This window comes from Gobius niger (assembly GCF_951799975.1).
Source record: "Gobius niger genome assembly, chromosome: 13".
Classification (NCBI taxonomy): domain Eukaryota; kingdom Metazoa; phylum Chordata; class Actinopteri; order Gobiiformes; family Gobiidae; genus Gobius; species Gobius niger.
The window spans coordinates 28,452,373-28,474,603 of record NC_136864.1 but is presented as its reverse complement, the minus strand read 5'-3'; the positions used below and the strand labels follow the sequence as shown (position 1 = coordinate 28,474,603).

The 22,231-nt window shown below is 38.2% G+C and overlaps 1 protein-coding gene and 1 long non-coding RNA gene across 2 annotated transcripts in view; one reads left to right on the top strand and one right to left on the bottom strand.

Moving 5' to 3' along the window:
* Positions 1-22,231, bottom strand: part of LOC306973284 — a 547,876-nt gene that overhangs the window by 189,062 nt on the left and 336,583 nt on the right. The window lies entirely within an intron of this gene.
* Positions 1-22,231, top strand: part of LOC306973279 (anoctamin-8-like) — a 35,585-nt gene that overhangs the window by 5,465 nt on the left and 7,889 nt on the right. Inside the window, exons 2-12 of the mRNA XM_079570190.1 lie at positions 2,879-2,989; positions 4,647-4,779; positions 6,874-7,012; positions 8,401-8,497; positions 8,568-8,684; positions 10,045-10,172; positions 12,263-12,424; positions 15,705-15,857; positions 21,466-21,592; positions 21,698-21,753; positions 21,842-21,916. Of these exons, the coding sequence (XP_079426316.1) occupies positions 2,879-2,989; positions 4,647-4,779; positions 6,874-7,012; positions 8,401-8,497; positions 8,568-8,684; positions 10,045-10,172; positions 12,263-12,424; positions 15,705-15,857; positions 21,466-21,592; positions 21,698-21,753; positions 21,842-21,916 (1,298 nt within the window). The remainder of the gene's footprint in view (positions 1-2,878; positions 2,990-4,646; positions 4,780-6,873; positions 7,013-8,400; positions 8,498-8,567; positions 8,685-10,044; positions 10,173-12,262; positions 12,425-15,704; positions 15,858-21,465; positions 21,593-21,697; positions 21,754-21,841; positions 21,917-22,231) is intronic.

Below are 22,231 nucleotides of genomic sequence, written 5' to 3'. Positions count from 1 at the left end.
ACAGTATTTACAGCCAAGTTTGAGTGAAAAAAAATATTTCCATTGTATAATTGGATGCACAGTAACACTCTCTCCCTTCGCCTTTCCTGTCAGCGTAGTATTTACTCTCCAAGACAATTAATAAGTTAAAAAATCTTAACTTGCTACTACACCTGCAGTTGCGCTTATGGCCTCTAGGGGGAAGAGTTACTTAGTACTGCTTTAAAAACACCATTAAAAAAACTGCTCTAATATTATCTCTTTTCTTTTTCACATAAAAAGTTGCATAAAACAACTTTAAAGGCGCATTATGGAACTTCAGATGTGGGGAAAAAAAATCTGCCTTTGCTATCCATCACAGTGGCTTCTGGGTCAATTGTTTTGACAGCTTCTGGAAGGTTTTTACTGCTAAAAACCTACAAAACAATTGACCCTGGAGCGTTGGGTCACACAAAGTTAGATTATGCACAAATATCAAGTTTTTTTCGCCTCACATAAAAAGTTGCATGATGCACCTTTAAATTATAAAATGTAAAATGTAAGGGTGCCCACAAAGCCGCTTCATAAGCCACAATTATGCATGATACGTTGACCTCAAAGCTGTGTTTTCTGCTAGATTCATTATCATTTCTGGTTAAGTCCTCATTTCGATAAACTGATCCTTCTCCACGGTGTTTCGCTAAATGTCAAACCAGACAAAAAAGTGATGCTAATGCTGCAGAATTGTGTCCCGGTTTGAAAATGCTAGCAAAAGTGTCAAATATAAAACGCTGCCAACTGTGAAGAGACCAGTTCTGCGTGGCGCCTGGCATACTGAGACTTGGTCAGCGCAGACAATAAACTTATGTGTGAAAGAAGCAGGAAGCTGGTGCACCACTCTCTGAAACTGACAAAGGGACTTGATGAAAGTGTTTGGTTCTGAGGCCAGGCTTGTTGCCACGTACGGCGTTGATTCTCTACCCAAATGCTCGATTTCTGGCAGCGCATAGTCATTGATGCGATGCAGCTCGAATAGCCTTCATGAAGCTATTATTTGGCCTCTTTCAGTATGTCCCTGTAATAGCGGTACTCTTGCTTCAGAATCAGCAGCACTTTGCCCTTGCTTTTGGGAATAGCACGACTAGCAGGTTTTCCGAGCTCCAAACTTGATGCAATTCAGGACCCTCGCTTCTATTGTCAAAGTGACAGAGACGACACCAACCATCTTCAAAATGGTTTAACTTCTTTACTTTTTGTTGTTAGCAGGAGTTGATGCTACATTGCTACCTTGACACAGATATTATTGTCAATGTTAAGGTCTCCAGGTGTATGGAGGATATATGCAGGTGATTTCACAGGAAACTCAACATCGTTATTTATTTTGGACACTCAGTCCAGAACATTGATGGTTCGGTTTAGAATGGTACAAGCAAATATCAATCTGGAATGGCTGATGGCTACTATTAAAATAATTTGGGCATAATTGTCGGCAAAACCATGACTGCGCATTAGGGATGGGCGGATCGATACCACAATATCAATATATCAATATATCGATACCAAACGGCTACTTTTAGCATCGATATTGGGCAAAAAGTATCGATACTAATTTGCATATGTAAAAAGAAGGCGTGGCAGCAATATTAAACATAAAAGGACGATTTACATCTTTGTTCTGAGCCACAACAGTCCTTTGTTTATGTATTAAATTTCACATTAACATCGTTTAATTAACCAGTTAAAGTAATATAATTTTAATTTACCTATTAATTTGATAAAATAACCAGTTTTAGAAATGTATTGATTGAAATACATTCGCCCATATAAAATGACCGGTAACGGTATTGAGAAAAATGACCCCAAATGTATCGGTATTGTATCGATTTGGTATCGCCCCCTACTGCACATGTGCAGTGCTAATTCTTCGCACTTTATTGTCTTAAATGTTTTAATGTCTAAAATGATTTAAAAATTTAAACATTGTTTTACATCACTGTTATTGATATTGAATACAAATTAGTTAGCTTAGTAGAAATGTTTTTTATAATTTGTAGTCCAGAGAGGCGGAGCTGCAGCTTTTAGCTAAGCTACCCACTAGCATGTTCTACCCTTTAAAACACAGAAAGACTTTCTAGAATATTTACTTAAACTTATGATTGAGCCTCTGATAACTGAGTCTGAGGTTAGTTGTGAACAAGATAAATATTTTTTTCAAATTAGTACATTCATATGGACGTGTCAGCAATGTTATTAAATGCAAAACCCGCCCACTCAGGGCAAAACTGTGTTAGCAACATTAGCCTTTCACAGCTTGTGCCTTTCATAGAGTTCGAGAATGTGATGTCATATCGCTAAGCATTATGGGATTAGCAGGAATTGTAAACTAATGGAGATTTTAAAAGTTAAAACACTTGGACACCACAGTGTGTTAGATGTATTTACCAGCAGTAGCTCAGCAGCTAAAAGAGTTTTTCCACGGCTTCTTTCTCCACTTTTTATACTGTTTTTAGCTAATGTTAGTCAATGGAAATGGATGCTAACAGCTGCAAAAATGGCGGATCTCCATGGTAATGTGGAATTTCCCGAACTCTATTCTTCAGTTTTGTATATGGTATTTTCATTACACAGCATTTACAAAGGTGTTATAATGTGGCAGTACGTTAGCCTACATAAGACTTGGTTTAGAGTTCCCTTTACAGAAGGCAAAAACAAAGTAGCTAGCTTTTAAGAACACATGCTAATGAGGTTATACTCATGCAGGTATGTCTCATGTACTTTTATTTTAGCCAGCAGGTTATCATTCTGTAGCCTATTTAAACAGGTGTATCAAGCCTTTCTAGTAGCTAGCGACAGAGTTAGCATGTCTCACTAACATTGCCACTATCATTCACTTTCCCCTGTATGTTTTATGTGTTTTCAGATAAACTGTTTGGGAAGCGTCTGCTGCAGGCCCGACATTACATCATGTCCCGCAAGTCCTGGCTCAAGATGGTGCCTACGGAGAACTGTGACATCCTCATGACTTTCCCAGGTACAGTCCAGTCTACGCCAGCATGTCTTTCTCAGCGTATGGTATAATACTGGACAGGCAGAGCATGAATTCATGATCTAACTGCAACATCATCGCTGTCAGAAACCTTGCAAAAGACATTTTTCCACATTGCGCTGCCCTCAAGCGTGCATGAGGAAGCATTTTTCACCCATTATGCTCTGTCCAGTACAAGCTGTTATGTCCTCATTAGACTTCACCCTAGTGTCTGCATATGTGATCGGAGACTGACATTAATACTTAAAAAAAAAGGAGAACAGATTTAAACAGTTGATGAAACTTGTCACAGTAGTTGAATTTGTTGGACTCTCAACAAGAAGGCCCCAGGTTTGATTCCTGGACATTGTACCTTTCTGTGTGAAGTTGGCAGAGGTGGGAGACTCGAGTCACATGACTTGACTCGAGTCAGACTCGAGTTGCAATTTTCGGGACTTGAGACTTACTTGACCAAAGCTGCAAAAAGACTTGACTTGACTTGGGACTTGCTGTTTGTGACTCGAGACTTAACTTGGACTTGAGGCCAATGACTCTCAATGACTCGCTGTGACTTTATAGTTATTATTTATTTGAGTGAAACTCTTGAAAGATCAGGATTCATTGCGTAAAAGCGGCGCATCTATGTTTACATTATGGTTATTAGCCACATGCGTGTTCGGTTTCCCGACACAGCACTTCTAATCAATACAGCGGGAAAAGGCAGGAGGAAATACGACGTCGAAATACGTGCATTAAAAGTTTTCTAAACAGAGTGAAGAGGTGGAGATTTACGGACAGGAAAATGTTTCAAACAATGGACTGTACTTACAGCGCAGACGGAGCCTCTAGAACGACGATGCGTAAGAGCTGATTAATCAACAGAAATCTTGGGGGCTTTTCGGTGTTTTAAGGCGTTCACACAAAGTTTACAGCATTTAGAGGCTAGTTTACGCATCCGCACAGAGCCCAGTGACAGCGGGACTGAAGGCTACGCGGAATCTATTTTGAGCAGGGGCAAATCCGAGTATACAGGGGCTGGGGCATTACAGGGGCACCACTGACAGAAAAACTGCCAGAAACTAACAAAAATAAAAATATTGTTTTATATTTATCTTTCAGACTGCAGGGAAAAGCAGCTCATATTTAAAATACTATATTTCATATTTTTTAAGTCGCCCCCCCCGGGCCCCCTTCCTTAAAATGCTGTGCCAACAATTTTGTACATAGACTGTTTATTTATAATACATATATTTTGAATGTTGTGGCGTTTAAATATTAATTAGACTTTAAATCCAAATGCATGAGTTTTTAAAAGTTTGATTTTAGCCTAAATTTTCAAAATGACGGTATCTTGAGAAAGCACTTGTTATTTTCAAGATTAAACACATGAACAGTAGACACGCTGGCGTTTGTGACTTGAGGTGACTTTCCGGCTAAAGCAAGACTTGACTTGACTTGACTTGACAAAAGCTATGACTTGACTTGACTTGACCCCATGACCGATTGACTTGGACTTACTTGAGACTTGCATTTAGTGACTTACTCCCACCTCTGGAAGTTGGCATCTTGCCTCTGCGTTTGGATGATGGGTGGTCCGGATTTTCCAATCAACCTACAAAAAACCAAAACATGCACGGTCGACTAAATCCTCCATTTGCTGCAGATTCCATCGACGACCACACTTTGCTGTGGTTGTTGAATCAGATCCGAGTGGGGGTTCCTCAGGTCAACATCCAGATCCGGCAGCACAAGCACACCCAGGCCCACGCCTTCTTCATCACCACCTCCTTTGAGAAGTAAGTCATGATTCAAAGTTCTCTGTGTTCTCTTTCAAAGCTGGTGTCGTCAATCTAGTGTCTTGTAGAAGAATACATTCATTTAGCATCCTTAGTGAAAGGAAATCAACACAGTTTTCTGTAGTGGCCCGTCCAGTTCACTCCTTGACACAGTTTTGCTCACGTGTACAGTCGTAAAGTGTGTGAGGCTCTTAAGGCATATTTGGGAAGCAGCTAAGTGATTTTATGCTGATATCTCCGACATGATTTAAAACCTCTAATACAATCTGGGCTGGACTGGTCATCATGTCTCTGGAATTTGATAGATCGATGTCACTGATCAGAATTGTCAAGCCTGAGGTTCAGCTGCAACAGTCAGACGGTGTTAGTTTCCATGAAGCAGATTCTAAAGAGTTTAGACGGACGCTTTGTGATTCCATCCCCGACTTATTTTGGTCACGTGGCTGTCCCCCAGAGGTACTCTGACTGTCGGGGAAAGGTGGAAGCCGAACTCCAGAAAAAACCCTAATATTTTCTTATGTGGGGCAATTTGACAATGTCTTATACAACTTCTGCATAGGGCTGTCACGGTATGAAAAATTTACCTCACGGTTATTGTGACCAAAATTATCACGGTTTTCGGTATTATCGCGGTATTTTTTTAAAATGTGTGTTAATATGTTCAGAAAGCATTGATAGTCCTACACAAACTGAAATCATTTCAAAAAAGTTTAACTGTGCTTGTTACATAAAAAAATACAGACAAAGCCTTTTCTCATCAAAGTAAAGGAACTATATATGTGTTATACTATGTGTTGTTGATCGTTTTGAGGGTATTACATGTACTATTATAGCGTCAGAACCGAAGATAAACCTTCTATATCAGGAAAACTGTTGTTGTCCTTCCAGTGAGCTTTCACTTTGCAGATTTGGGAAAATGCCATCATTATTAAATTCATAAAACTGCGTTAACTTACTGCTATAGAGCTGTGGGAGACGGTCACGCAGGAGAGTCAGAGGTTCGAAGTATTGCTGCATTTGGAGACACTTTTTCCTGCACGCTCCACAAACTGAACTCTGAGGCTGACAGATCCTTTGCTGTCGTGTCGGACATGATTCCAGCTTCGAGAAAGTTTTGTTTGGGTTGCAAACAACAAAGTGCGCATGCGCGGAAACTGCAGCAGATGAGACGGTGGCTGGTGAGGCTCACCGTGCCTACACCGCGGGTGCGATAATTCACCGAGATAATAATAAAAACACAAAACAAGACGGTCATTTTCACCGTCAAAATTTTTACCGAGGTTTACCGCTACACCGGTTACCGTGACATCCCTACTTCTGCAATGAGTCTACTACACAAAATCTCGCTTATCCAAAATCTATCCTAATGTCTCGACGACGGGTGACAGATGCCAGTATACTCGAGGAATGCCATACACATGTTTTGTCCACAATTATTGAATTATTGGACTGAAATGTTTAGTATTATTTCTAAAGTGATTGGCCGGACAATAGACCCAAAGCCCTTGAGTGCTTTGTTTGTAATATCTGTTGGACCGTCTTCCCCCTCCACTTCACACGGCAAATTCTCTTGCTTTTATGACCCTTTTTGTTCGGAGGGTGATTTTGTTAAAATGGAAATCTCCTCAGCCTACCTCCTTTGCCCACTGACTTAGGGATGTTTTATATTTTCTTAAGCTTGAGAAGATACGTATGAAAGATTTATTCAAACTAGGAATCCCTTGTTTAAGTTGGTCAAATAAACGGACTTCCAGATTCAACTTTTTTTTTTTGGTTCATTTTTTGCATTGCTTGATTGTTTTTCTAAGCCATATCTTATCTTTCGGCATGCTTTCTTGAGTTATTGTCCCCGGTTATCCCGTTATAATGAGCAGTGATGCCAGTTTCCAGAAATACAACTCTATCTAAGTATTTTTGCTCCTTTGTGTTGCACGAGTGGAGAAATGGCTCACATTATGTTGGTATTAGTGAGTAAACGCCAGAGAAGCGGCTCCTCTCACTTAGCCTGGCTGTATGTATTTAATCTGTGGAACATCTGTGCCGCCATGTTAATCCGTCTGCTCGTGTGTGCTTGTTCCCGCGGCCTGCCCTCAGCCTGCTGCGCGGGGCCGAGCAGATGGGCATGCACAAAGCCGTGAAGCCACACTTCGGCGGAGGCATGAGGCGCTTCACCTGCGACGAGGACAACATCTACGAGAACATCGAGAGCGAGCTGTGCTTCTTCACCTCGCAGGTCAGAGGCAGGAGCGCAGTAGTTGATCATTGGTACTGCTGTCTTTGTTTACCCCTCCCAAAAACATGCACATTAGGTTCGTTCTCCATGTAAGATGCTCCTGACCAAAGTTCCTGGCTCAAGATCTCGATCACTGGACATTACTCAAAATGCATCTTTTTAGGTTCAGAAACAAAATGAATGGGAAGCTTTTTCTTTGACCCCTCACCTCCCACCTGAACCGAGCACATTTTCTCCAGTTTGGCTTTACCCCAATCCAAAAGCTTCTGGAAAAAAATCTGTGAAAAGAGCAACAAAACTGAGACGAGAACAATGATGGAAATGTGAGAAAAAAGTGAGAAAACATTGACAAAAAAGTGACGAAAAATTGATGAAAATGTGGCAAAAATGTCACAAGAAATTGACAAAAAATGTGACCCAATAATGACAAAAATGTGACAAAAAAAGTACAAAAAAAATTACAAAAATGTGATTAAAAAAATTACAAAAATGTGATTAAAAAAATTACAAAAATGTGATGAAAATTTGAAAAAAAAAAATGCAAAAATTTGACTAAAAAATAACAAAAAATTACAAAAATGTGATAAAAAAAATTACAAAAATGTGATAAAAATGAGTTGAACACCCAACAAAAAAATGATGGAAGAAGAATCTGATGACGTGAGGGAAAAAGATCCTTTCGGTTCAGGCGGGAGTTAAGAGGTTAATTGTTCATTCAACAAAGACATGCGAGAATGAAATGTTTATTTAAAGGTGCATTACGCAACGTTTTAAGCAAGAAAAAAAGTTGATATTCCTGCGTATTTGGCCTTGTAGTGAGTGACCCAGCAGCTGTGTGAGTGGTTAGCGTATTATTTTCCATCACAGTGGTCCCTGCAACGCATCAGGATCAATTCTTTTGTAGGTTTTCTGGTGAGAGCAGTGAAAACTTTCCTAACAATTGATCCTGGAGCGCTGTGATGGAAAATAAGGCCCCTTGCTGACTACTCTACTAGCCACTGGGCCTCTACAAGGTCAAATATGTGTAAATATCAACTTTGAATATCAGCGTAAAAAGTTGCATAATGCACCTTTAAGCATTTGGGCAGTTTTTCAAGGACGTTTCCAGAAAATTTCCCAAAAAACCCATCTCAGTCGGGCCCAATTGCTACAATATATATATATACACCCAGTCTAGACATAATTTAGTCCAATTTGGATCGATTTTATGTCCACTTTAGTCCTGATTTGATGTTGATCCAAGTCTGGTGGTACTTAGGAGATCAAATATCAAAAATATAATATACCATGACCTCTGGAAGCATCGTTTGCCTGTTAGCTCTGTATACAGAAGATAACAGCAAAGTCTCTGATGGAAAGATGTGTTGTTTAACCCAAACTGTCCTCAGGAGCGTCAGAGCATCATCAAGTACTGGCTGGACAACCTGCGAGCCAAGCAAGGGGAGGTGCTCCACAACATCCACTTCCTGGAGGGACAACCAATCAGTATGCAGTATTCTGACGTTTTCACTTTCACAGCTTTCTGAGAGATTCCTAAAATGAAGTTCCTGTGCAGTTCCAGAGCTCGTGGCCAGAGGAGTGATCCACCAGATGTTCCCCCTCCATGAAGAGCGGATCCTCAACCAGCTGATGACGTCCTGGGTCCAGGCGGTCTGTGAGTGCCAGCCCATCGGTACGAACAGTAACACCTCATTCTTTTACTGACTTTCCCAAAAAAGCATTGATACTTTGGGTTTTAAGTATTGAAACAATGTCTGTGTTAAAAGAAAAGGCAGGATTTCTGAGTGACATGGAGCGCCCTCATAGCGAAATACTATTTGGACTGTGTTTTTAACGAGGGCACAATGCTAGAACAGTGTTAATGTCAGTCATTTGTGCTTGTGTAAGTAAATCAAGAATTTTCCTTGTTTTAAGATTCATTTAGTATCACAAGTCTTTTTAAGTTTTACTACAATACATTCCAAGACCAAGGTTAACAATTGTAGTGCCTTAACCCCTTAACTCCCACCTGAACCGAGCACATTTTTCTCCAGTTTGGCTTTACCCCAGTCCAAAAGCTTCTGGAAAAAAAGCTGTGAAAATAGCAACAAAACTGAGACGAAAACAATGACGGAAACGTGACAAAAAAGTGGGGAAAAATTGGCGAAAATGACACAAAAATGTCACGAGAAATTGACAAAAAAAATTACAAAAATGTGACAAAATGTGACAAAAAATGACAAAAATTTGATTAAAAAAAAAGACAAAAAATGTGACAAAATGTGACAAAAAAATGACAAAAATGTGATAAAAAATTGACAAAAAAATGACAAAAAATGTGACAAAAAATGTGACAAAAAATGTGACAAAAAATGTGACAAAAAAATTACAAAAAAATTACAAAAAATTGATAAAAAATTACAAAAATGTGACAAAATGTGACAAAAAATGAAAAAAATTTGATTAAAAAAAAAGACAAAAAATGTGACAAAATTTGACAAAAAAATGACAAAAATGTGATAAAAAATTGACGAAAAAATGACAAAAAATATGACAAAAAATGTGACAAAAAATTGATACAAAATTACAAAAATGTGACAAAAAAATTACAAAAATGTGATACAAAAATTGACGAAAAAATGACAAACAATTGACAAAAAATGTGACAAAATGTGACAGAAAAAATTAGAAAAATATGACAAAAAAGTGACAAAAAATGACAAAAATGTGATACAAAAATTGACGAAAAAATGACAAAAAATATGACAAAAAATATGACAAAAATGTCACAAAAAATGTCACAAAAAATGTCACAAAAAAAATTACAAAAATGTGACAAAAATTAGTTGAATACCAAACAAAAAAATCTGATGACGTGAGGAAAAAGATCCTCTCGGTTCAGGCGGGAGTTAAGAGGTTAATATTACAACAAACTTTAGGACCACTTCTAACTCACCTAACATTTTTGGAAGTGTCAATGAGAAAAAAATACTGTGGGATGAACTTCTGCAAACACAAGGGTTCTACATAAATGTGACTCTGATGTTTCCTAGATGACATCTGTGACTACTTCGGGGTGAAGATTGCCATGTACTTTGCCTGGCTGGGCTTCTACACTAACTCCATGCTGTACCCTGCGGTCATCGGCTTCCTGCTGTGGATCCTGGCTGAGGCCGACCAGGTACGAACACCGAGATTACAGCAGCTGCCGTCGCTGTCTCCTCTTTGCATGTCTGTGTAATGTGATTGTGGCCGCAGTAGAATTAGAGTATAATTAGATTTTTGTTTGGGGAAAATTGGTCCAGTTGAATATGTGAGGCAAACAAACCGTGCGAGTGTGGATATTGCAGCACAAGACACGACTCCCAGGTGTTCTTTTAGCTCTGTAAGCTTTTCTGGGCTAAAAATGGTACAGTTGTAGCCTCACTTTAGTTTTTATATGCCGGAAAACTGGGAACGTAGAATGAATACAGTTAGTGGTGGTCAAAAAAAATGGAATGAAATTAAAATGAAAAATAAAATGTTATAAATACTAGGAGACCTGAATTTTTCAGCAATTACCCTCTATTCCATGTAAGAAGTACATTTTCAAGAGAAAATTATGATTAATTGCTTTTCCATTTTACAACAACATGTTTCCGTTCCAATAACAGGGTTTTGCAAGTACTGACTAACTTTACATGATGCCAGTAATGATTATTTGTGGTCCAGTTGTGCTCTCGCTCATTCTAAAGTATCCATTATAAGATTCTGTTCCATTTACTAGGATTTGCCAGTTTTGAATAATATAGGCTTCATATTGGCTTTACTTGCTTTTCTCTTTATCCAATACATGGTTTTAGTAGCTGTCACTAACCTCCGCAGTGCCCTCTACTGCCCCCATGTAAAAGTATTTTACACCGTTTTGCTTTATTACATTTATATCTTGTACTAAATTTGTAAAACTTCATTAATGGGAATAACAAATAAACCATAAAGGGAACAGGGATATTCCAGTAACCTTTACTAAGAATAATAGTACAGGTTAAGGCCATATTTAAGTAACAAAAGTAATCAGTACTAGGAATTCCCAGTTGTCTGTACTAACATAGTAATCAGAACTTGTATCATAAGTAATGAATACTGTGAAATCCCTCTTTATCATACTAGCGTTACTAGTAATCATGGCTTAACATTGGGCTTGATAATTATGCATTGGCTTTACAACTTATTCCAAGTAAGCGCAATGAGTTGGAATTTACAGTGTGCATGCTAAACTTTAATTTTCTTGAAACCTGTAGTACCTAAAAAAAAAAAATCCGATGCCATACTGGTATTGTTTAATCAGGGTTTATGTAAGGTTTGTTACATGTAAGGTTGTTTTATACTAAACCATTTCCTCTTCACATTCACTTCTGTGCTGTACTGAAATAGTTGATAGCTGCCTTATCACTCAAAGAGATAAAGGAGCCATCAGATAACAAGGCTATCCGGTTTCCTCCAGTTAAGGGGTTGCTAATGTCTGGAATTCCCAGAGGCCAAATGCCCTCCCCAAGATTATTTTGACAAATATGATCGTACACAATAGAGAGCTCGACATCCAAAATAACAGATATGAATGACAACTGATCTAAAATGTTATGGCGGAGCTCCCAGACTCCCTGTGTGTTCATAAGATGATGGTATTGGGCCAAGTCTTTAGATTGAAGGGATCTTTATTGGCACAAAATGGTCAGTCTTTAAAGAGAGGGTATGATGCTTTTTTCAATCACATAGCACCAGTCTATATCACACTACAATGATGACGAAACCTGCTGTTGGTTGGTAACTGCAGAAAAAATAAATAACTGCCTTGTATAAAATGTCTCTCTCAAAATGGCTGTAGTGAATGTCTTGAAATAGGCCTCTGTCTCTTTAAGAACCTCTGAGCCTTTCCGACACGCCCCCTCCACACGCTGTCTGTGGCATCAGTGGGGAGGGGGTTCTGCTGAGGAGCAGTGGTTGGTTACTCGGCTGGTGACGAAAGCTCGGAGGCGTCTCCAGGAGGTGGGGGCGTTCCTAGGAGGACTCAGGCAAACCTATCCCTAAAATGGCCGCCATCAGAGTTTTTACAGATTAATCAAAAATACGTGAATGTGCCAAGGCAACACTTCAGGCATGTTTTTAATGAGGGAATGACATAATAACATGATGTAAAGCTTGAAAAAGTCGATTTTCCAGAGGAGAAAAGACATCTTTCTCCTCTGGCGTGAATTGATGGTCATCTGTATTTTTCCTCCCTCTTGTTCTCAGACGAGCCAGGACATCTGCTGCGTGGTGTTCGCTCTGTTCAACGTGGTGTGGGCCACGTTGTTCCTGGAGCGGTGGAAGAGGAGGGAGGCGGAGCTGGCCTACAGGTGGGGGACGCTGGACACCCCTGCCGAGTCCCTGGAGGAGCCGCGCCCGCAGTTCAGGGTGAGACAGTTTCCATTTTAGCCAACAAAAAAATAAATGAAATTATTGTCAATCTTAATCTTTTAATGGAAACAGTGTTCTTTTTTTTCTTTTTAAAGTGATAGTCTGTAAGTTTGCTAAATGAGTGAGCAGGAACAGAATTTTCAAACGTAAATAATCAAGCTCCTCCCCCTCTCTCCTGATTGGACCTGACAGGCTGGTTCACAGGAAAAGCTCGTCTCATTGGCCAACACGGGAGGATACTAGACTCTGCTTAGCTAGCAGCTAATCAATGATCATCTATATGCATTATTACTTACTTTACATCAAAATGCAAGACCAGGTGGATGATTTTGCACATTTGATCAAATCTGTAAAACATTTAGACCCCAGACTATCACTTTAATTCAAGATTTGGTCACATAATGAATGCTAGTTTTATATTTGGTGAATCTATTCTTAGGAATCATTAAAGGGGGCTACATGCAAGTTGGTCATTTTATACTCACTACTGCCATCTCAGGTCTTATGCGTAACTGCAGTCTCTCTAAGCTCGTGCACGACGGCACTTCAGACCCAAAGTAACAACTTTCTGAGTGACAGTGCAGGATTCTAGAGGCAGTTGTGGTGAACAGGTCTGAGCTCATTCTACACATTAGGACATGGCTGGAACATGCAGGGGGAGGAAAATACATAGTTTTAACATTTTTAACCTCTTAACTCTCGCCTGAACCGAGAGCATTTTCTCCAGTTCAGCTTTACCCAAATCCTGTCGGCCAGTGCAACACCTCATTTGAAAGCTAAGACCTACAAAACTAAATTGATCTTTTTCCTCATGTCATCAGATTTTTTTTCATCACTCAGTCATCTCATTTTTGTCAAATTTTCGTGACTTTTTTGTCACTTTTTCATCAAATTATTCTCATTTTTTTGGTCAAATTCATTTTTTCTCAATTTTTCGTCAAATTTTTCTCACTTTTTTGTCAAATTTTTGTTAATTTTTGTCATTTTTTTGGTACATTTTTTGTCACTTTTTCGTCCATTTTTTCTCACTTTTTTCACATTTTCATCCTTGTTTTCGTCTCAGTTTTGTTGCTATTTTCACACCTTTTTTCCAGAAGCTTTTGGACTGGGGTAAAGCTGGAGAAAATGTGCTCGGTTCAGGTGGGAGTTAAGGGGTTAAACTCCGTATAGTCCCTTTAAGAATTACTACTGCTCTTATCGACCCTTTAAAAGCAATAAATATACATTTTACTGCTCTATGTTTGGACCTGATTTATTATTTACATTTTAACTTAAGCACACAATTGTTATACATCTAGAATCCAAATATAAACCAGACTGTGTAAGGGAGAGAGCATTAGCATGGCATCAGCTTGACTCCTCAGCACCGATAAGGGGACCATTAAGGCTGGAGGTTTGATAAACATATTACACTGTACCTATACTCCAAAAGTGTTACAAATGGTGTGATTCAAAGTGCATTTCTGGTGCATTTTAGTCAAAAAAGAAACAGAAATGTGAGTTGTTGCTGGTAGTTAAGGCGAGTGCTACATTGACTGCCTGGATAGACTCTGACACATTGCGACATCCGCTCTGTTTCAGCTCAAGGCGTGGTGGTCCATGCACTGAAATACGAGCTTCAGTTTCCCAAAGTTTGCTGCGCTTCCTTTGACCCATGGCCCCCCCTCCTCTCAGAAAGAGGGGCCGGCCCCCCCTTTCCGGCCCCTCCTGCCCCACTGCCTGTGTCCTTCCTGCTGTGGGGCATGTGAATAGACTGGAAGGAGGAGGGGGCCTTGAGGGACCCTTTTCAAAAGACTCAAAAGAGTGGAGTCTGTCAGGCCCGGCTAGCTCAGTCGGTAGAGCATGAGACTCTTAATCTCAGGGTCGTGGGTTCGAGCCCCACGTTGGGCGCGACACTTTTGAATGTGAAGGAAACATGGAGAGGCAACACAAACCTGCAGAGTGTAGGTAGGGTGAGTGGATTAAGAGCGGTGAAATGAAATATACTGACTCTTTTGACGTGTTTTACCATGTGGCGTTGTGAAGTTGCTGTTTTGCCACTAGATGTCGCCAAAACTGTAAACAAGTGAAAAAAATGCTAATAAATCAAATCAAAATTACAATTTAAAGCAGTACTAAGTAACTGCTTACTTAGTAAGCAGTTACTAAGTAAGCAGTTACTTACTTAGTAACTGCTAAGTAAGTAACTGCCATAAGCGCAACTGCAGGTGTAGTAGCAAGTTACGATTTTTGAATTTATTAATTGTCTTGGAGAGTAAATACTACGCTGACAGGAAAGGCGAAGGGAGAGAGGGTTACTGTGCATCCAATTATACAATGGAAATATTTTTTTTCACTCAAACTTGGCTGTAAATACTGTTTAAAGTGACGTTAGCCCGCAGTTAGCTTTGCCCGTTAGCATGTTAGCTTCTTCTTCGTGATTCCATTAGTGTGTATTGGTGACTCCGGTCCGGTGGCAGTCAAGTTGCAAACATGGTTTTCTGGCCAGAGACACCAGGGGGCGATGAAAGACCCTCCAGTCATCCCATAAACACTTGTATTACCCCCACAGGGACTACGGAAAGGATTTATTAAGGTAAATATGTTACTTAGTACTGCTTTAAAATTTGCAAATAAAAACTGCTATTGTTTTGGTTGCAACATGTCCTCAAACAACGAATCTTGTTACCTGGAGGGAAAAAAAATTGACATTTTAATTGTTATTTTTTTGGTTAGTGAGAAAATTGCAGTACAAGTCGGCAAAAATTAACATTTACTAAAATTAAAATGGACATATCCTGAATATGGAGATTCAAATTAGACTTAAAACATTTTTTTGGTGCCTCAGCATTGACATTTCATGTTTTATCATTTAAAATGATGTTGAATTAAATTGTAATAAGATACAGGCATCAGAGCTGGTGAAGACTTTGACTGCGGCTCCCTCTGCTGGCCGCTGTAGGAATAATTGATTTATTATCGATTTACAGCGTAGTTTACAGCCTCAGCTTGGCCGGAACAACACAATATAATGTAGGGTTGTGGGCTTTGATAATGTAGAGGACAGTTTGGGGTTTTTGACTATGACGCAACTTCATCCAGGAAGTACAGAACGAAGCGCTGACACCGCAGAAGAAGAAACAGCTACATTAAGGATTACTCCAAACTGGGTGAATGTAGTGAAACGCTACTCCAGGTCTGTCTTTGACGAGGGAACCGCATTGTAACCTGGTTTAAAGCTGTAGATTTTGCATGTGGTGCGTCCACCTGAAGAACGAAGGCCTTGCTGTGTGTTCAGGGGGTGAAGCGCTGCAGTCCCATCACCGGCTGTGAGGAGTTTTACTACCCTCCCTGGAAGAGGGCGCTGTTCCGCTGGCTGGTCAGCCTCCCCATCTGCCTCCTCTGCCTCTGCTTCGTCTTCCTCGCCATGCTGCTCTGCCTCGAGCTTCAGGTAAACACTTGTCTCGCGAATGTGGTCCACGATATTGAGTGAGACAATATTATCCATTTATACCATGGTCTGGGTGAATACTTGATTCTGATTGGCTGGTGCATTATTTTGGTATAACCGCACACGTAGTCCGGTAGTTAAATCACTGGGATATCACTCCGCTGTGGCGTCGCCATAGCAACGCATGACACAGCTGAATCAGATAAAGGCGTAATTAGTGACTGACAGGAACGTATGAGATGGATTTAGTGTTTGCTAAATGTTTGTAGAGGAGAGTGAGCAGCTAGGTTAGCTACTGTTAATAACATATGAGCTTTACATTTCTATTGAAAACGGTTAAGGCTATTCATCATTTTCAGGCGTACATAAAATGATTTAAGCATATTTGTCTGGATTAGTAAAGTCAAACATAAAAGTTTCAGTTGGGGGGGCCCAGGTGTGAGCGACTCCACCGCAGCTGTTTCCATAAACAGTTGAGCTGGTTGAGCTAGCTAGCTTTAGCTTCAGGTTAAACCTTGTAAAAGGTAAATAACTCCTGCCCACGAGTGCCGCACATCGGTGTTTCCTTCCAGGGAAAAGTGTTTCCGGGTTAGTCCTGTTGTGTTGTGATTCTGTGCTGATGTTGTGTCGTTGAGCCTGACTGAGATCCTCGTAATAGCTGCGGAGAATGACTCGCTCTGAGACCAGCCTTCAGTGACCGGCTAATAACCCACACAAAATAGTCCTGTAGTCTGGCATATTTAGTAAGTTTAGTAAATGAAACAAATATTTATTATAAATGTTATGTTTGTGGGACCCTGGTATAAGCGGATTAAACAACGAGGAGCCGCATTCGACGGTTATAATGCTGGAGTAACACCGCTCCACTTCGCGTCGTGGTGTTCTTGACTCCGCGTCGTGCATTATAACCGTCTAATACACGGCTCCTCGTTGTTTAATCCTTACATAGCACATTATCAAATCCCTGAGGTCTTACATCTGACGAGGATTGACAGGTTGTTGTACATGGTGACTGTAAAATGTGCAACTGTTTTTCATTTATGTGTTGGCCTTGTTTTAAGATGGTTAGTGTAAGAAACGGTAACACCACCAGCCCTCAAAATGCAAATCAACTATTATTCTATTATTATTAGGAACAATTAATGAATTCCATAAGGTTTAATGTGATATTCAACTAAATGAATTACACTTAACTGTAGAGGCACAGACACTTTTTTCCTTTTTCCTTCTGATGTTGCTTACGGCGTGAAGCCAAAAATTATTTTACTGTCAAACTTGTTTATTCACACATTTACGCCAGATTAACCTCTTAACTCCCACCTGAACGGATCACATTTTCTCCAGTTTGGCGTTTACCCTAATCAAAAAGCTTCTTGGGGAAAAAAAAGCACCAAAACAGCCCCAAAGAAATGAGAAGAAAACAAGGATGTAAACGCAACAAAAAAATGACAAAAACTGAACAAAATGTGACAAAAATTCAACAAAAATGTGACAAAAACTCAACAAAAATGTGACAAAAACTGAACAAAAATGTGACAAAAATTCAACAAAAATGTGACAAAAACTGAACAAAAATGTGACAAAAACTCAACAAAAATATGACAAAAACTGAACAAAAATGTGACAAAAATTCAACAAAAATGTGACAAAAATTCAACAAAAATGTGACAAAAACTGAACAAAAATGTGACAATTCAACAAAAATGTGACAAAAACTGAACAAAAACTTGTCAAAAATGTGACAAAAATGTGACAAAAACTGAACAAAAACTTGACAAAAATGTGACAAAAATGTGACAAAAACTGAACAAAAACTTGACAAAAATGTGACAAAAATGTGACAAAAACTGAACAAAAATGTGACAATTCAACAAAAATGTGACAAAAACTGAACAAAAACTTGACAAAAATGTGACAAAAATGTGACAAAAACTGAACAAAAATGTGACAAAAATGTGACAAAAATGTGACAAAAACTGAACAAAAACTTTACAAAAATGTGACAAAAATGTGACAAAAACTGAACAAAAACTTGACAAAAATGTGACAAAAATGTGACAAAAACTGAACAAAAACTTGACAAAAATGTGACAAAAATGTGACAAAAACTGAACAAAAACTGAACAAAAATGTGACAAAAATGTGACAAAAACTGAACAAAAACGTGACAAAAATTCAACAAAAATGTGACAAAAACTGAACAAAAATGTGACAAAAATTCAACAAAAACTGGACAAAAACTGAACAAAAACTTGACAAAAATTCAACAAAAATGTGACAAAAACTGAACAAAAACTTGACAAAAATTCAACAAAAATGTGACAAAAACTGAACAAAAATGTGACAAAAACTGAACAAAAACTTTACAAAAATGTGACAAAAATGTGACAAAAACTGAACAAAAACTTGACAAAAATGTGACAAAAATGTGACAAAAACTGAACAAAAACTTGACAAAAATGTGACAAAAATGTGACAAAAACTGAACAAAAATGTGACAAAAATGTGACAAAAACTGAACAAAAATGTGACAATTCAACAAAAATGTGACAAAAACTGAACAAAAACTTGACAAAAATGTGACAAAAATGTGACAAAAACTGAACAAAAATGTGACAAAAATGTGACAAAAATGTGACAAAAACTGAACAAAAACTTTACAAAAATGTGACAAAAATGTGACAAAAACTGAACAAAAACTTGACAAAAATTCAACAAAAATGTGACAAAAACTGAACAAAAACTTGACAAAAATGTGACAAAAATGTGACAAAAACTGAACAAAAATGTGACAAAAATTCAACAAAAATGTGACAAAAACTGAACAAAAATGTGACAAAAATTCAACAAAAATGTGACAAAAATGTGACAAAAACTGAACAAAAACTTGACAAAAATGTGACAAAAATGTGACAAAAACTGAACAAAAACTTTACAAAAATGTGACAAAAATGTGACAAAAACTGAACAAAAACTTGACAAAAATTCAACAAAAATGTGACAAAAACTGAACAAAAACTTGACAAAAATGTGACAAAAATGTGACAAAAACTGAACAAAAATGTGACAAAAATTCAACAAAAATGTGACAAAAACTGAACAAAAATGTGACAAAAATTCAACAAAAATGTGACAAAAACTGAACAAAAATGTGACAAAAATTCAACAAAAATGTGACAAAAACTGAACAAATATGTGACAATTCAACAAAAATGTGACAAAAACTGAACAAAAACTTGACAAAAATGTGACAAAAATGTGACAAAAACTGAACAAAAATGTGACAAAAATGTGACAAAAACTGAACAAAAACTTGACAAAAATTCAACAAAAATGTGACAAAAACTGAACAAAAACTTGACAAAAATGTGACAAAAATGTGACAAAAACTGAACAAAAATGTGACAAAAATGTGACAAAAACTGAACAAAAACTTGACAAAAATTCAACAAAAATGTGACAAAAACTGAACAAAAACTTGACAAAAATGTGACAAAAATGTGACAAAAACTGAACAAAAATGTGACAATTCAACAAAAATGTGACAAAAACTGAACAAAAACTTGACAAAAATGTGACAAAAATGTGACAAAAACTGAACAAAAACTTGACAAAAATGTGACAAAAATGTGACAAAAACTGAACAAAAACTTGACAAAAATGTGACAAAAATGTGACAAAAACTGAACAAAAACGTGACAAAAATTCAACAAAAATGTGACAAAAACTGAACAAAAATGTGACAAAAACTGAACAAAAACTTGACAAAAATTCAACAAAAATGTGACAAAAACTGAACAAAAACTTGACAAAAATTCAACAAAAATGTGACAAAAACTGAACAAAAATGTGACAAAAATTCAACAAAAATGTGACAAAAACTGAACAAAAATGTGACAAAAATTTAAAAAAAAAAGTGAGAAAAACTCAACCCAAAATGTGACAAAAATTTGAAAAGAAAAGAAAAAAAAAACATAAAAAGGTGACACAACACAGCAACAATGCAAGAAAAAAGATCAGTTTTGCGGGTTCTTAGCTTTCAAATGAGGTGCTACACAGGCCTATAGCCAAAGAGGGCAGCATGCGTTGGTAAGAGGCGGGTGGTAAGAGGTTAAAAAGATCACTCTCCAAAACAAATCAAACTGCTCTTGTCTTCGAAGTGTTTGAAACGATCAGGCCTCACGATAGAGAACCAATATAGAAGCATCTGAAATATCCCTGTGAAAAGAAATGCAACCCCGAAATAAATGATGCTTCAATGCGATTCATTTATTACAAAGGCCATAATTAACTCAATGAAAATGTTTAATCGAAAATGTTTAATGTTTTATCAACAGCAAAGCCAACAAAGCTGTAGCACCACGTGAGTAGCTTTGTAAATGTTCCTTACATTGAAAAGCTGATTCTCAATCCGACCTGCCTTTATGAGGAATTGCTGATAATCCTGATGCGCCGCATGAACAGCTTCAAGGTTATTTTTGCAGTAGGCTTATAGATTATCGCCGATCGCGGGTCATCCTGAAAAAGCCGGTCGAATGTTTTCATTTTTAATCATTCCTTGTCCTAAACCGTGCAGAGAAATAGAACTGACTGGTTTTAAAAGAGTTATTTTCTTGTCTTTTCTCTGTGCCTCACTTGCCTCCCTCTGACTGCACTTAATGGTTTAAAACCCCTTAACTCCCACCTGAACCGAGCACATTTTCTCCAGCTTTACCCCAATCCAAAAGCTTCTGGAAAAAAAGGTGTGAAAAATAGCAACAAAACTGAGACGAAAACAAGGATGAAAATGTGAAAAAAAGTGAGGAAAAAATGTAAGAAAGAGTGCCAAAAAATGTACAAAAAATGTACAAAAAAAACGACAAAAATTGACAAAAAATTGACAAAAAAGTGAGAAAAATTTGACGAAAAATTGAGAAAAAATGGACGAAAAAGTGATGTAATAATTTGACAACAAAAAAATCAAAAAATGTGATGAAAAAGTGACAAAAAAGTCATGAAAATTTGACAAAAATGAGATGACTGCCCAAACAAAAAAGTGATGAAAAAATGTACAAAAAATGTACAAAAAAAACGACAAAAATTGACAAAAATTTGACAAAAAAGTGAGAAAAATTGGACAAAAAATTGAGGAAAAAATGGACGAAAAGGTGACAAAAAATTGACAAAAAAACGACACAAATTGACAAAAAACTGACATAAAAGTGAGAAAAATTTGACGAAAAATTGAGAAAAAATGGACAAAAAAGTGATAAGAATTTGACCCAAAAAAAATCGAAAAGTTTGATGAAAAAGAGACAAAAAAGTCACGAAAACTTGACAAAAATGAGAAGACTGCCCAACCAAAAAAGTGATGAAAAAAATCTGATGATGTGAGGAAAAAGATCAATTTAGTTTTGTAGGTCTTAGCTTTCAAATGAGGGGTTACACTGGCCTACAGGGTTTGGGTAAAGCTGAACTGGAGAAAATGCTCTCGGTTCAGGCGGGAGAGAGAAGAGGTTAAAGCCCAGGCACAAGAGAGCAGCGTAAACATGTGACCTCGGGCAGCTTTGCATTAGAAACAGTTATCTAACTATACCACATCTACCCTTTCTCATTGTCATTGTTACAGGAGGTAGTGATGGAGATTCAGGAGCTGCCGAGCATCACCAGATTCATCCCTAAAATCCTCCTGGCCATCACTGTGACCATCTGCGACGAGGTGTACAAGAAGATCGCCTACTGGCTCAACGACATGGGTAAGACAGCGTTGCACCCGATGGACTGGAAACGGATTACGAAGGTGACTCATGGAGGTACTTAAACACAAGCTTGTCTGCAATGCTTTTTTTTATTCCTCACAGAAAATTACAGACTTCAGAGTGCCTACGAGAACAACCTCATCATCAAGATGGTGTTTGTGAGTTTCCTCCTTCCGTCTCTGCTGGGGTCTGATTTTCCCGTTTCCATGTGTGTCACAAACCAGCTCCGTGTCTTTCCCGTTGCAGTTCGAATTCATCAACTCGTATCTGAGCCTTTTCTACATCGCCTTCTACCTCAAGGACATGGAGCGGCTCAAAGAGGTTCGTCTTTTTATAGAAGAAGCATGAAACTTTTAGTGGCCAGCTCTAAAAATCTGCTCTCGCGAAAACAACGCCACTTTGTGAAACAAGGGGCTCCGAGATTAGAACTGAAGTCATGGAAGAGACAACGCTATATTTAAATGCTTTGTGTTGAGGATATCTTTAGAATCGTTGACAGTTTCTTGATTTGTGCATCAGAAAGATAAAACTCCTAGTTACGATCAGAGCAATGAGGAGGAGCGCTAAGAGTCTTATATTGGAGAAACTAAACAGCAACTGCACAAGAGGATGTACCAACACTGCAGAGAAAGCCCC